Raw genomic sequence first — 14,694 nt, forward strand, 5'->3', positions numbered from 1 at the left:
AATGGCAGTTATCAAGTTAAATTCATTCATTCATTTTCTTTTGTTGATGTCTAACAAGCTCAACCACAACTTGAGAAGTCAGACATTATGTCTGATTTCATGGAAATTAACGTTAAAATCTTAGAAGAGATCGTGCAAATTATAAAAACATCAACCTGCAGTCTTGACACGCTCCCCACATCATTCTTTAAAACGGTGTTTACTTGTTTAGAAATAGATCTTCTAAAAGTGGCAAATGCTTCACTTCTCTCAGGGATTTTTTCAAACTCAATTAAAACTGCAGTTGTAAAACCCCTCTTGAAGAAGAGCAACCTGGATAACACCCTATTGAGCAATTACAGGCCAATCTCAAATCTCCCTTTCATTGGCAAATTCATTGAAAAAGTTGTTTTCAACCAGGTTAACAAGTTCTTAAACTTCAGGGGGTGTTTAGACAATTTTCAATCTGGTTTCAGAGCACATCACAGTACAGAGAGCGCTCTTATAAAGATAATTAATGATATACGTCTAAATACAGATTCAGGTAAAATAACAATGCTGGTATTGCTCGATCTCAGTGCTGCATTTGACACTGTCGATCACAGCATACTTCTGGATAGGCTGGAAAACTGGATTGGGCTGTCTGGGACAGTCCTCAAATGGTTCAGATCTTACACTAAAGGGAGAGGTTACTATGTCTAGGTGATCAAAGGTCAAGGTGGACACCCATGACATGTGGAGTCCCACAAGGTTCGATTCTGGCACCTCTCTTGTTCAACCTTTACATGCTCCCTCTGAGCCAAATAATGAGAAAGAACCAAATCTCCTACCACAGCTATGCTGATGACACTCAGATCTACTTAGCCTTACTGCCTAATGACTACAGCCCCATTGACACCCTCTACCAGTGCATTGATGAAATTAACAATTGGATGTGCCAAAATTTTCTTCAGTTAAACAAAGAGAAAACTGAAGTCATTGCGTTTGGGAACAGAGATGAGGTTCTAAAGGTGAATGCGTTCCTTGGCTCTAAAGGTCAAACGACAAAAAATAAGGTCAAGAATCTTGGTGTGACTCTGGAGTCAGATCTGAGTTTCAACAGTCATGTCAAAGCAGTCATTAAATCAGCATACTATCATCTCAAAAATATTGCAAGAATCAGATGCTTTGTTTGTAGGGAAGACTTAGAGAAACTTGTTCATGCTTTTATCAGCAGCAAGTGGATTACTGTAACGGCCTCCTCACGGGCCTACCCAAAAAGACAGTCAGACAGTTGCAGCTCATCCAGAATGCTGCAGCCAGAATTCTGACCAGAAGCAGGAAATCAGAACACATCACACCTGTCCTCAGGTCTTTACACTGGCTGCCAGTTACTTTCAGAATAGATTTTAAAGTATTATTACTGGTCTATAAATCACTAAATGGCCAAGGACCTCAATACATTACAGATATGCTCACAGAATACAAACCTAACAGATCACTCAGATCTTTAGGATCTTATAAACTAGAAATTCCAAGGGTTCAGTCAAAGCAGGGTGAATCTGCCTTCAGCCACTATGCTCCTCGCTGCTGGAATCAGCTCCCAGAAATGATCAGATGTGCTCCAACATTAAGCACATTCAAATCGAGACTGAAAACACATCTGTTTAGCTGTGCTATTACTGAATGAGCACTGTGCTACGTCCGACAGATCGCACTATTATGTTTTTCGTTTTCTTTTTCATTCTTTTATAACCTATTTTAACTCATTTTAATTTGTTTTTATCTGTTTTTAATAATTTTTATTGTCTGCATTTTATGTTCCTAAACTTGTCTTTTTATTCCTGTTTATGTAAGGCACTTTGAATTGCCACTGTGTATGAAATGTGCTACATAAATAAACTTGCCTTGCCTTGCCTTCTTTTCGGCTTAGTCCCTTTATTAATCTGGGGTCACCACAGCGGAATGAACCGCCAACTTATCCAGCATATGTTTCACACAGCGGATGCCCTTCTAGCTGCAACCCATCTCTGGTAAACATCCATACACACTCATTCACACTCATACACTATGGACAATTTATCCTACCCAATCAAGTTAAATGATATACCTTATTTAGAAAAAAGCCTAAGAGAGGAAGCTTTCAATGTTTTGGCATGTGAAGTGACAGTCAAAAGACAACCATAAATGTTGGGTGCAGACTTACTTTATAAAGTCTGAGGTAAAATCTAACAGGAGTAAGGCTTTAAATGTAATTTCTTCTTTCTTCTTTCATGTGTGACCTTTAGGTTTTTGCGGTCTACAGAACAGCTGTAGTGTAAATATTCTACATTGACAGTAACAAAGTATGAGAGTGATGTGGTCCTAAACCTTTAGAAAATCAAAGATGGTTAAACATATATGTGGCATATACTTGGCTTCTGTTATACCATTTACTGCTATATTAGTAAGAGGAAATTATGTCCCAATACTTTTCATTATCCACTTCGAATTATCTTTTCTACTTGACAAGTGAACAGATAAACAGAAAAGAGAGAGACTTATCTCTGACATGCTGTCACAAGACTTGGTCAAAACAGCTGATAAGTCCCCACAGTCATACTACATTCCAGTTTCTGCAATAATTAAAAAAATTTATTTCTTTTTTTTGTATCTCACAACCCAAAAAAACGAGCCCCCAATTAGGGCTGGACAATAATTCGATATCAATATATATCGTGATATAATTTTTTTCAATAATGATGATATGATATGATTTTTAAACCCATTTCCGGTATTTAGCTATAAATTTGCATATATTTTTTATTATATGTAAGATCTTATACAGGGCAAGGCAGTGGCGCAGTAGGTAGTGCTGTTGCCTCACAGCAAGAAGGTTGCTGGTTCGAACCTCGGCTCAGTTGGCGTTTCTGTGTGGAGTTTGCATGTTCTCCCTGCCTTCGTGTGTGTTTCCTCCAGGTGCTCCGGTTTCCTCCATAGACATGCGGTACAGGTGAATTGGGTAGGGTAAATTCTAAATTTAATGTGTTTGTGGATGTTTTCCAGAGATGGGTTGCGGCTGGAAGGGCATTCGCTGCGTAAAAACTTGCTGGATAAATTGGCGGTTCATTCCGCTGTGGCGACCCCGGATTAATAAAGGGACAAAGCCGACAAGAAAATGAATGAATGAAAGATCTTTTACATTGTATCATTTGTCACTCAATGACGTTCAGTGCTCACCCATAAAGAGCGTGATCATGTCACTTGCATGATAACGTACATCACAGACATGCTGCTGCCAGCGCTCAGCAGTTCGCTTCGTCACAGTCTTGCAGAAAGTTTTAGCTACAAAATGAGGGCCCTGAATACAGATGTGTATGAACAAGCTTCCACAAGTAAGTATGCAGACGAGTTAGTTGATGAGAGTGGAAAGACTAATGCAGTGGTTTGAAAGTGGTTCGGCTTTTTAAGTTACGCTAAACTTATTGTTTCGGTGCTCTGCAAAATGTGTGGGAGAGTGATGCGACTAGCAGCGTGATCAGTTATCAAGTTCAATTCATTCATTCATTTTCTTTTCGGCTTAGTCCCATTATTAATCTGGGGTCGCCACAGCGGAATGAACCGCCAACTTATCCAGCAGGTTGTTACGCAGCGGATGCCCTTCCAGCTGCAACCCATCTCAGGGAAACATCCACACACACACACACACACACACACACTATGGACAATTTAGCCTACCCAATTCACCTGTTCCGCATGTCTTTGGACTGTGAGGGAAACCGGAGCACCCAGAGGAAACCCACACGAACGCAGGGAGAACATGCAAACTCCTCAAAGAAACGTCGAGCCGAGGTTCGAACCAGCGACCCAGCAACCTTCTTGCTGTGAGGCGACAGCACTACCAACTGCGCCACTACGTCACCCACTAAATAACATTTGTATTTTCAAAAATGCCAGAGGCAGTCAAGCATGCATATGTGAAGTTTATGTATAAACAAATTTCGAGAGGATCACGTGCTTATGATTGCTAGCAGCTGACCCGCATTATCCAATTCACTACGATCCAATCAGATGACTCCTAAACTACTATAAATACCCTGGGGTTTATTCCATTGCTATCTTTGTTTTGAAGAGGCAGCTTCACTGTAGCTAGCTCCGTTGAAGAACCTACTCTGAACCAGCATGGACAACCAAAGCAGCTACCAGCTACCATCTACCAGCTATCAGCTACCAGCTACAATCTACCAGCTACCATCTACAAATTACCAGCTATAATCTACAAGCTACTAGCTATAATTTACAAGCTACAATCTACAGCAGCAGCAACAACAAATGCAGCAACAACAAATGCAGCAACAACAACAACAACTACTACTATTACCACTTCAAAACAACTCCAACAATTGCATCAACAACTTCAACAAAACATCAAACCTTCCACTTCAACGCATCTGCTGTGTCTTCAACCATATTCTCCAGCAAATGACAGCCAAAACTCCAAAGCCATTGCAATGAAACTGAACCATTACCTTTTTCCTAGCGGTGCACATGCTATGCACATGAAGGGGAGCTTTGCAAAATAACTTTACCAAACATCTAGACTAAAACAATTATAAATCTTTTGAATAACAAGGCTAGCGTAAACAATGATTTTAACTAAAGATACTTGCCTCTTGCCTGTCCACTGATCCATAACATTTAACAGCTTGTTTGCTGGAATGTTCAGCAGAGCAACAGCTCAAGTCATAAACAATGGTGAACTTGATCAACAAAATGGCCGCCGGGCTTTTTCACCTTTGGCACGCTTGACTGGCTCTCCTTTAAGCCAATAGCTGTAAGGAAAAGCGTCACCTTCCAAAAAGTTCTCTGGAGAAGGTCCCGCCCTCTCTCTTGACTCTGTTGCAAGTCTTATGAATGAATTTGGGCCAGATACGCTTGTGAATGAAGTTAAGTTACCAACAAATGTTGTTCATGGATTAAAGTAAAGCCAATTACTAACATTCCATTCACAGTTTTACTAAGTGGTGACATCACCCTTGAAGTCTTATAGAGTTCAGAGTTTGATGTTAGCAATTGAAAAAAATAAAAATAAAAATAAAAACAAAAAAAAATAAATTATACACAGAGCACTGAGGTCCAATTACACTAGACCAGTGACTCATTTATTCATACACTAGTGTCTTATGTAAGCTTATAATAGCAAGTCAGTTGGATGTGAAACAGCAACAAAACAAACTTCCCGATTGGTTGCTATGAATAGGAGGACATTTCTGACAACGAATCTTCAATAAACACTTCCAGGACCACCAGACAAACCATACCCCTTATCCTCAGCTCTCCATCCATTTGCCATTCTGAGGGGAGATGAATGCTCACCTCTACCATCCTTGCACGTAGCGACATCAAGCTATCAGACCATGCATTAATAAAAAGACCATGACATTTGGCTGCAGAACCTGACCCTCATCCAACCCATTACATTTTATATGCTCTTCAAATACAATCACACTCTACATAAAAGGTGCATTTCCACTCACATAGCTCACATCCTCGATGCCATATTTCTCAAATTGCTTTGAATTGCGTTGTCACCCTGATACTAACTTCTGATTTCTGATTTCAGGTCTAACCCAAGGATCTAATCCGGGCATTTCAGCTCTCCCTTCCTTAACCTTATTCTGCTCCAATCTACAATCTGCGACTACTGAACCTGCAACAATGAATTCGTTAATCAAAAAAAAAAAGAAAAAAAAAGAATCAATAATAAATTCATGATAGTACCATTCTTGCCCCACTGTTCAGCGTTCTTGTATTAGTCCTATTGACATTGCGACTTGAGAATTCTCTAGCAAAAACCCTTGATTATTGGTCTCCGCTCCTCACAATTCTATATTCCTAGCATTAACAGCACCATTCCATCAGACGAATACTCGTTGAATTATCATGATATAGACCAAGCAATTTCGCTCATCAGTTTAGCCGGTCGCAATGCTTGGCTTGCAAAAATCGACATTTCATCCACCTTTAAAATCATGCCAATTCACCCAGACTTCTGGCACCTTTTTGGCATTCATTGGCGCTCACAATTTTACTTTGCAGTCCGATAAACTTCGGCTGCAAAAGTAGTCCTAAAATTTTAGATATGCTTAAGAAGCATTGTGCTGGATTTTATCTAATAACTACGAAATCCCGCATAATCCATCTCCTTGATGATTTTCTCCTCATTTCCCCACCTTCTTCACCTCCAGCTAAACACCTATCGAACACCCAAAAGGTTTTCGAAAATCTTGGCATCCCCCTCGCAGAGGAGAAACAGCCGGTCCCAGCACTTCCATAGAATTTCTGGGCACCAACTTAGATTCGAATAAATTTCAAGCTTCCCTTACCAAAGAAAAGATCGACCGTATAATCTCTTTATCTCAAATTTTCCTCGAGAAACAATCATGCACCAAACGCGAACTACTATCTATTCTCGGGCATTTCAATTTCACGATGCGCATAATTCCCCAAGGCCGCCCGTTTATTACTCACCTCATTCAGCTCTCCTCCTCTGTCCCCGGTTTAGAAGATACCATATATCTTTCTAAACCCAGTCGCAATGAACTCCGCTTATGGATCTCCTTCCTTAAGCAATGGAACCGCTGTTCCTTTTTCTATAACGACCTAATTTCTTCCCCGGTGGATATTAATTTATTCACTGACGCTGCCCCCTCAGTCGGGTTCGGCGGCTTTTACCAAGGTCACTGGTTTGCTTCAACGTGGCCCCCGCAGATGTTCAGTCTACCCAGAAATCAGCAATCATCTGCGCTTTCGAACTCTACCCCATAGTCGCAGCAGCGCTTTTATGGGGAGATGAATGGTCCGCCTCTAGCATTCTCGTTCATTGCGACAACGAAGCCACCGTTTATTGCATTAATAAAGGACGCTCGCACGCACTTCCAATTATGCCCTTACTAAGATGCCTCGTTTGGACGGCAGCCAAAAAGCAATTCATTATGACTGCTAGACATGTTCCAGTTTGCAAAAATCAAATTGCTGATTCTCTCTCTCGCTTTCTTTTCCAGAAATTTCGGCTCTTGGTACCGGAAGCAGACCAGCATCCAACACCTGTTCCACTCTATTCACAAATTATATTGCCATAAAACTTCCATATCTCTGATCCTTCACGCTGTCGCACCAAGGACCCTTGAGTCGTATCTCACAGCATGGAAATCTTATAAATATTTCCATACCCTGTATCAAATACAGTTCCCAGATTTTTCATTGCTTACCATCACCTCATTTATTTTCCACCTCCATACAGCCAAAAATATCCAGGCAAGCTCCATTAAAAGCTACCTTAGTGGGGTCCAATTTTTTCATAAATTGATTTACGGGGCCACCTCAGAAGCCATTTCTTACGCTCAAACTTCCCTCCTCATTAAAGGTATCCAGAAATCACACACCCCCCCCCCCTTCCTGACACTAGACTACCCATTACACTCAATATTTTAGCAAAGTGCATACGCACACTGCGCAAAGGATACCTCTCACTCCACACAGCCCGTACACTAGACGCCATGTTTACCCTGGCTTTTTTTTTTTTGGCTTCCTGAGGTGTTCAGAAATGGCTATCACATCCAATTTCAATCCCGCAATACACCCCACTATATCTGATCTAACACTGCTGAATGCTGAAACACTCGCCTTTTTCATCAAGCAAAGCAAAACAGATCAGACAAGCAAAGGGCATTTTATTTACATATTTAACATTTTTTCCCCCACACAGCCATTCCAAACTCTCCTAGCTTTTCTCCATTCAAGGAGAGCAAAGGATTCCGACCCACATGCCCCACTTTTTACTGATGACGCTAACCGTCCAGTAACCCGTTTTTGGTTTCAAAAACATCTGACAGAAGTCCTTCGCCTTTCGGGCGTTTTCCCCGAATTGTATTCCAGCCATTCATTTAGAATTGGCGCAGCCACCACAGCAGCTCACAAAGGTCTATCCTCGCACCAAATCCAGACCCTAGGCCGCTGGTCCTCCGATGCCTTCAAAGCTTACATTCGCCTCAGCCGATCCCACCTCAAGACAGCCCAGCTAGCCCTAATCAGCTAAATTCCAAACTCCAACTAGGGGTACGAGCTCGACCCTAAGTAGGCTGGAGTACGCGTGTGTGTGTGCTTGTGTATGGGTGCGCATGGGAATGTGTGTGGTTGCTCGCGCAGATACAGCGTGCGTTTGCACACGTATACATGCTTATTTGCACGTGGATACGTATATGGGTGTGGGCGTACATCTAGGTATGCATATGCACGTGCAAGCAAATGAGTATGTGAGCCTAGGGGCATTACATGTTGTGCAGGTTGCTTGTATGCTCTTAACTATCCTTTCAAACCTACTATGCTCCTTCCCTCACCATGCTCTGACCCCCGCAGGGGTCCAATCTGAGCTTCGACTCTCGCGAGTCACCCCTAGCCCATCCCCGCCCCGGCCACCTCCTGCTGCAGTCTCCACCGCCCCCTCCCTTTCCCAGACTTCAGCAGGAGAAATGCCCACAGCAGCTCTGACCCCCGCAGGGGTCGCTCCGAGCTTCGACTCTCGCAAGAGTCAATCACTGCCCATGCCCGGCCCTTACCATATAATAACCATATATATTCATATATATTTATATATGCCTTATCTCCTTACCCTCCTATTTCCTCAATTTCTTTTCCAGCGTTGAGTTCTCCGCTAACTGTCTTTCTTTCAGCGTCAATCTTTCGCTATGTTCTTCCTTTCGCTTAGGCCCTCAATCCTCAGCTCTAGCTCCCGCAGGGGCGACTAAAACGAGCTTCAGGCCCTAGCCACCTCCCACCCTCTCATGCAAGAGTCTCCACCGCCCAAATCTTCCCGACTCTTGCTTGAGCAATCTAACCCCAGCTCCCACCCCCGCAGGGGTGTATATGTTTGAGCCTTGACTCCCGCGGAGTCAATCCAGCCCTGCCCTCACCCCGCCTAGGCTCTAGCAGTCTACTTTGCTCTGCTCCCGTAGGAGCTTCTCTTAATCAGCTATCAACGCTATATCCAGCAGCCGGATATGGCTTTGTTACACCTGCTTTTTGGGGGGCTCTTCAATACGCGGCTGCTGTCCCAAGCTATACAAAGGCATTTTGGGCAGTTCTCGAGATCTACCTGAGCTCAAACTCCCCTCCCGCTTTGCAACGGGAGGGAGCCCTGGGCTCGAGGATCTCATGAGCTCAGGGCTCTCTCCCGGGACAGCATGCCAAACAAGCTTTATAATTAATCATCAGCTAAGTGTGAACTCTTGAAGTGAAGTTTATGTATAAACAAATTTCGAGAGGATCACGTGCTTATGATTGCTAGCAGCTGACCTGCATTATCCAATTCACTTCGATCCAATCAGATGACTCCTAAACTACTATACATACCCTGGGGTTTATTCCATTGCTATCTTCGTTAGTCCCCCCTTCCTCCCCTACGCCTCCTTCTTAGACGGGTGACACGGTGGCCCAGTGCCTAGCACTGTCGCCTCACAGCAAGAATGTCTCTGGTTCCTGGCTTTACCAAAACTAGCAGACATTTCTGTGCGGAGTTTTGCACTTTTCCCCGTGCTCACGTGGGTTTCCCCCGGGTTCCCCGGTTTCCTCCCACCGCCTAAAAACATGCAATTAAGTCAATTGAACAATCCAAATTGTCAACATAGACACGCTCCTAGTTAGTAATTAGTTTCAAGAGCATTCACTTGCTACAGCAGGGGAGTTCTCGAGATCTACCTGAGCTCAAACTCCCCTCCCGCTTTGCAACGGGAGGGAGCCCTGGGCTTGAGGATCTCATGAGCTCAGGGCTCTCTCCCGGGACAGCATGCCAAACAAGCTTTATAATTAATCATCAGCTAAGTGTGAACTCTTGAAACATATTTTTTTTAAACCAGAGTAAATCAGATAATGAGCTTGATCAAGAGAAGATGAAACTGCGCCCTCCATGTAGGATTTAAATCAAACTTTGCTTATCAAAACGTACATATACACCTATAAATTACTCGCATATAAACCCATGCTTTCTTCAAACAGGTATGAAACTTGCGCATATACATATACACGTGATGCATGCATACACCCACATATATATATATAAACTTGATTCTTGCAAACACCCAAATTAACACACACACACACACACACACACACACACTCGCTGCATGCTGGTATAGCACTCGAGCAAACTTACAAAATAAAATTCACAAACATTTATCAGGAATCTGGTTATTGCAAAGCTGATGAAATGGAAAGAGTGTGATTATAAGAATTATTAAATCTGTTAAATAATGAAAGTGTGTTATATAAAATAATATAAAATATTAGTCTATATAAATAGACTATATAAACTATATAAGAACTATTTTATGGTAAACCTTTTCATTTAATTAGGTAATTATACACAAATATTTATAGACAGATTGAACCCTTACAGGATGTTCAAGATGAAAAGCAACCAGAACTATAGTTCGAATACACTCATCTGTTTGTACAGGCTAAATACAAATAAAAAGTGAACATTATTTTTTTTGTACTTTTTTATTTAAAAAAAAAAAGTTATAAGAGCCTGGAGTTATTATAGACTTTGCAAATTCAGTTTGCAGACATGTGTAGGTACAGGCATACATTGTCTGCGTTCTTGGCAGTTTTTTCCTGGCTTTTTTAATTTGTCCATATCGATATCAGAATTATATTGTATCAACTGACATTAAGAAATATATTGTGATATAAATTTTTCCCTTATCGTCCAGCTCTACCCCCAATTTATGTTAAAACTCCAATGTCTAGAACTGGATTTGAAACATAACCAAAATAAATAAATAAATAAATAAATAAATAAATAAATAAATAAAAATGAGCAACTAAACTGATTGAAATTCAATGCCCATCTGCTCTTTTATTGTATCAAAAATCAAGAAAAGTTGTTTTGTATGATAGAAACAAAAAATAAGAGCACATAATTAGCGTCAGGGTTGAGCATGGCCAAAATAATAAACAACAGAAAAGCTTACTCCACCCTATATATAAATGACTTGCAGAATCAAAGAAATAAATCACAATCACTTCCCTAACTACTTACCTAAACCAAAACAAGACAGAAGTTATTAGCAAAGAAAATGACACTTAGCCCCTACAGTGCTCAGCTCGCAAACATGTACAAATTTACATGAATGTGGTTAATACAATAACTACTGCAAGAAGGGAAGACATAAAATAACGGACAGTACATTGTACAGCTCAATTTAACACTTCACATTGTCTCTAAACAACAGCGAAATTAAATCACAACCTCTCCAAACTCTCTCATCCGTGTCTCAATACATGTATTCCACTTATCTTTTCGTCAATTAATACTTGTCTTTTTGTGGTCATTTTAACGGAGAAAGCTCTTCATGAACCAATATACATCTTCTTGGGCCATCTTTGTAAATGGTGTTTATAGAGCATCAGGATTCAACCCTAAATTTCTGTCTGATTTGATATTAAATTGATAGGTTATCCCTTCTCATGTTTGCTATGCAAACCTTTGTTTTCCACAGCTCTTTTCCAAGATCACAATAATATGATTGATATGTACAGTAGCCCAGCTCCCTAACTTCTCTGTGATTCCAGCAGCCCTGTCGGCAAACCTGAGGCCATTTTGTAAATATTATATTGATATATTCTATTGTGAAAACTGATTAAAAATGTCTATGGATGTATTGTTACTGCCATATTTATTAGCTGTGCAGTTATAATTTGATATTTGGCTTATAGTGGGAGCCCTTCATTTGATCACAATCTCTAATATGCAGTACAAAAACAACTTGATTTCAAACAGTGATTTTTAAACAACTGCTTCTTTTAATGTTAAAAGACAACCATAGCTTTGAATTTCCCCAAGAGTTTGTTTGATAAACCCTTAGAGATATCAGATTCGACAATATATTCATATATAAGCAGGCAAGCAGTGCATGACTCTACTTCATAATGTTCAGAATCACAACTTGGAGCAATGCAATGGTAACAATTTATTGGTGTCAGTTCTCATTGTATTTTAATACCATGTATGCTATATATTTGCATTTAAACTTTTATCTTGAAGAAAGTACTTATCAGTTATTTGTTAATTTGCTACATTTTACATAAGATATTTACAATTGTAAATGACTGATGGATAATATGACACATTTTGAAACCTACACTCTGATGGAACCTCTAAATGCTAAATCATACAGGTATATTTACTTCATGTGCTTTTTCTTGCTTTATGCTCTGGTACTGTTAGTGAACATTTGGCTCATTGTTGTTATTGTCATAGAAAGAGCACTTCATGAACCGATGTACATTTTCCTGTGTAATCTGTGTGTAAATGACATTTATGGATGTTTAGGGTTTTACCCTAAGTTCTTGCATGATTTAATATTGAATTCATATGTGATTTCTTCTTACATGTGTGCTATTCAGGCTTTTATTGTTTATAGTTATGTAATGTGTGAATGTTCTACACTGGCAGTGATGGCGTATGACAGACATGTGGCCATTTGTCAACCTTTAGACTATCATGCAAAGATGAACAGATTTTCCTGCAGCATATTACTTGTCCTGTGTTGGCTCATACCGTTTCTCAGTATGTTTATTGCTGTTTTCCTATCAAATAGATTGGTACTTTGTAAAAATCATATTGACAAGTTATATTGTGACAACTGGTCAATTGTGAAACTCTCATGTGGATCAACTGTCATCAATAACATTTATGGATTTGTTTTTATTTCTTTATATGTTGTTCTGGTGATTGTGATTATTGTATCTTACATAAAGCTAATTATTGCATGTAAATCATCTTTAGAGTGCAGAAGGAAATTTTTGCAGACATGTATTCCTCATGTAATTTCATTGCTGAACCTCACTGTAGCAGCACTTTTTGATAACTTTAGTAACAGATTTGGATCAGATGACGTCCCTGCCAACCTACAATTTTTTTTAGCTTTAGAGATGATTGTAGTGCCACCTTTTGTAAATCCTGTGATCTATGGCTTAAAATTAACAGAGGTTCGCAAAAGAATATTTAAAAAATTTATGAAAGTTACAAAACAATGACTAAGTCTGAACATTGTGCTTAAAGTCAGTTCATATATAATTTGTGGGTAAGACAATTCATATTATTTCTTAAAAATTGAACATGTCTATATCTCCTAATTTAATTTTTTTTTCAAACTGATTTGTGTCCTTTTTCTGAACAATATGTTTTTCTTCTGTGACCTAATAAACAGTGTTTTACCTGGCTCAAAATAATGCAGAGATGGTACCATGGTACAGTATGTGCTCACAATCACACAAACTTTATTTGTATTCTTAATTTAAAAGTCACAATCACAAAAGAACAATCACAGCCTTTATTGTGCCAAATAAATAAAAACATAACAAGGTGAATTACATTTTATTTACTCCAGTGTGTTTATAAAATTTTTAAGTTTCCTTTTTCTGTCTAGGACAGGCCTACATGTTGTATGGTCTTTGCTACAATAAAATCTGTTGATTATGTCATTCCCCAAGCTATTGGCCATTTCTGTTGTTTTGGTCAAAACAGTGGCTTGACTCTGCTGTCAGCAAGAATAGCATGGTTTTTGGTCTCTCTGGAAAAAAAAATGGCCACACAGAGAAATTATGTCCCAATTGGGATAATTATCCAACTCAAGATCGCTAATGACCTCTGGCTGTTAAGACTGTTGCACCATCTCTTTATTCTCCAGTCAGGGAATTTGAATCTCTAATGCACTGATAAAAACAAAAAGTGTTTATTTGAATGTCCATCTATCATTAAGAAATGTAAATTTATTATTTTATTTTAGCTGATATGATGCAAGATTGTGTTGAAACTGCAACAACTTAAAGTCAGCACCTTGAGTCTAAGGATTCTTTAAGATGGGATTTTAAATGAATATATAATGACTTTTATTAAATAAAATGAACACAGGGCACGTTATAAACAAATCATGGTAAGTATTTTGGAAACATATAGTCCTGGGTGCTGCTAAGAATGGTCTACTTACAAAGTTCCACAGCTCACAAAGCACTTTAATTGCCCAAGTAAGCAATGTGTCTGATTTGACCAGATCTACAAAGAATGATAGGGAACCAACAGTGCCACAATGCATTGATTCTATACCCTAAAATAGGAAACTGGATTGCTCATGGTCTACTGACAATTTGCTACAGTATTTGCTCAAATTGTATTGAACAAATATGAAACGATCTGATTTAAATGAAATACATTTTCTGTTTTTATATCTTTAGGGATTTACATTCTTGAAACAAACATCCTGTATTAGGCATGTTGATGATTTTGTAGGATTTCATTCATTTTTTAAATGACCAATTGATTCAACAATACATGTAACTCTAATACTGTAAGTGTTATATTTATATTTATAGTTGAACATAAATATTGAACACATCAGGGTACACAATTTTCCTGGTAAATATGTTTCTAAAGGTGCTGTTGACAGGAAATTGTACTAGATTTAATTAAAAACCCAAACAACACAAGCATACAAATAAACTACAACTTTTGTTACCAAAAACATTTTGTGTAAAATCAATGGAATGACACAAGGGGAAAGTACTGGACTACTGAAATCTGCTTAATACTTTGTATAAAAGGCTTTCTCGTAATGACAGCTTCAATACTTTTCTCTTATGGATATTTTTCCCACATTTCAACAATTTCTATAACTATTCTTTGAGTCTCATCTAGGA

The 14,694-nt window shown here is 39.3% G+C and overlaps 3 protein-coding genes across 4 annotated transcripts in view; 2 read left to right on the forward strand and 1 right to left on the reverse strand.

Annotated features, from left to right (window-relative positions):
• Positions 1–14,694, reverse strand: part of LOC147838831 (odorant receptor 131-2-like) — a 1,093,102-nt gene that overhangs the window by 77,355 nt on the left and 1,001,053 nt on the right. The gene's annotated exons all lie outside the window — the stretch shown is intronic.
• Positions 1–14,694, forward strand: part of neu3.1 (sialidase 3 (membrane sialidase), tandem duplicate 1) — a 156,403-nt gene that overhangs the window by 22,166 nt on the left and 119,543 nt on the right. The gene's annotated exons all lie outside the window — the stretch shown is intronic.
• On the forward strand, positions 12,109–13,035 carry or62b4 (odorant receptor, family 62, subfamily B, member 4). Its single transcript, NM_001130810.1, is given in 1 exon segment — positions 12,109–13,035. A coding segment is annotated over 1 exon segment (927 nt).

This window comes from Danio rerio, chromosome 21 (genome assembly GCF_052040795.2).
Source record: "Danio rerio strain M-AB ecotype USA chromosome 21, GRCz13ab, whole genome shotgun sequence".
Lineage (NCBI taxonomy): Eukaryota > Metazoa > Chordata > Actinopteri > Cypriniformes > Danionidae > Danio > Danio rerio.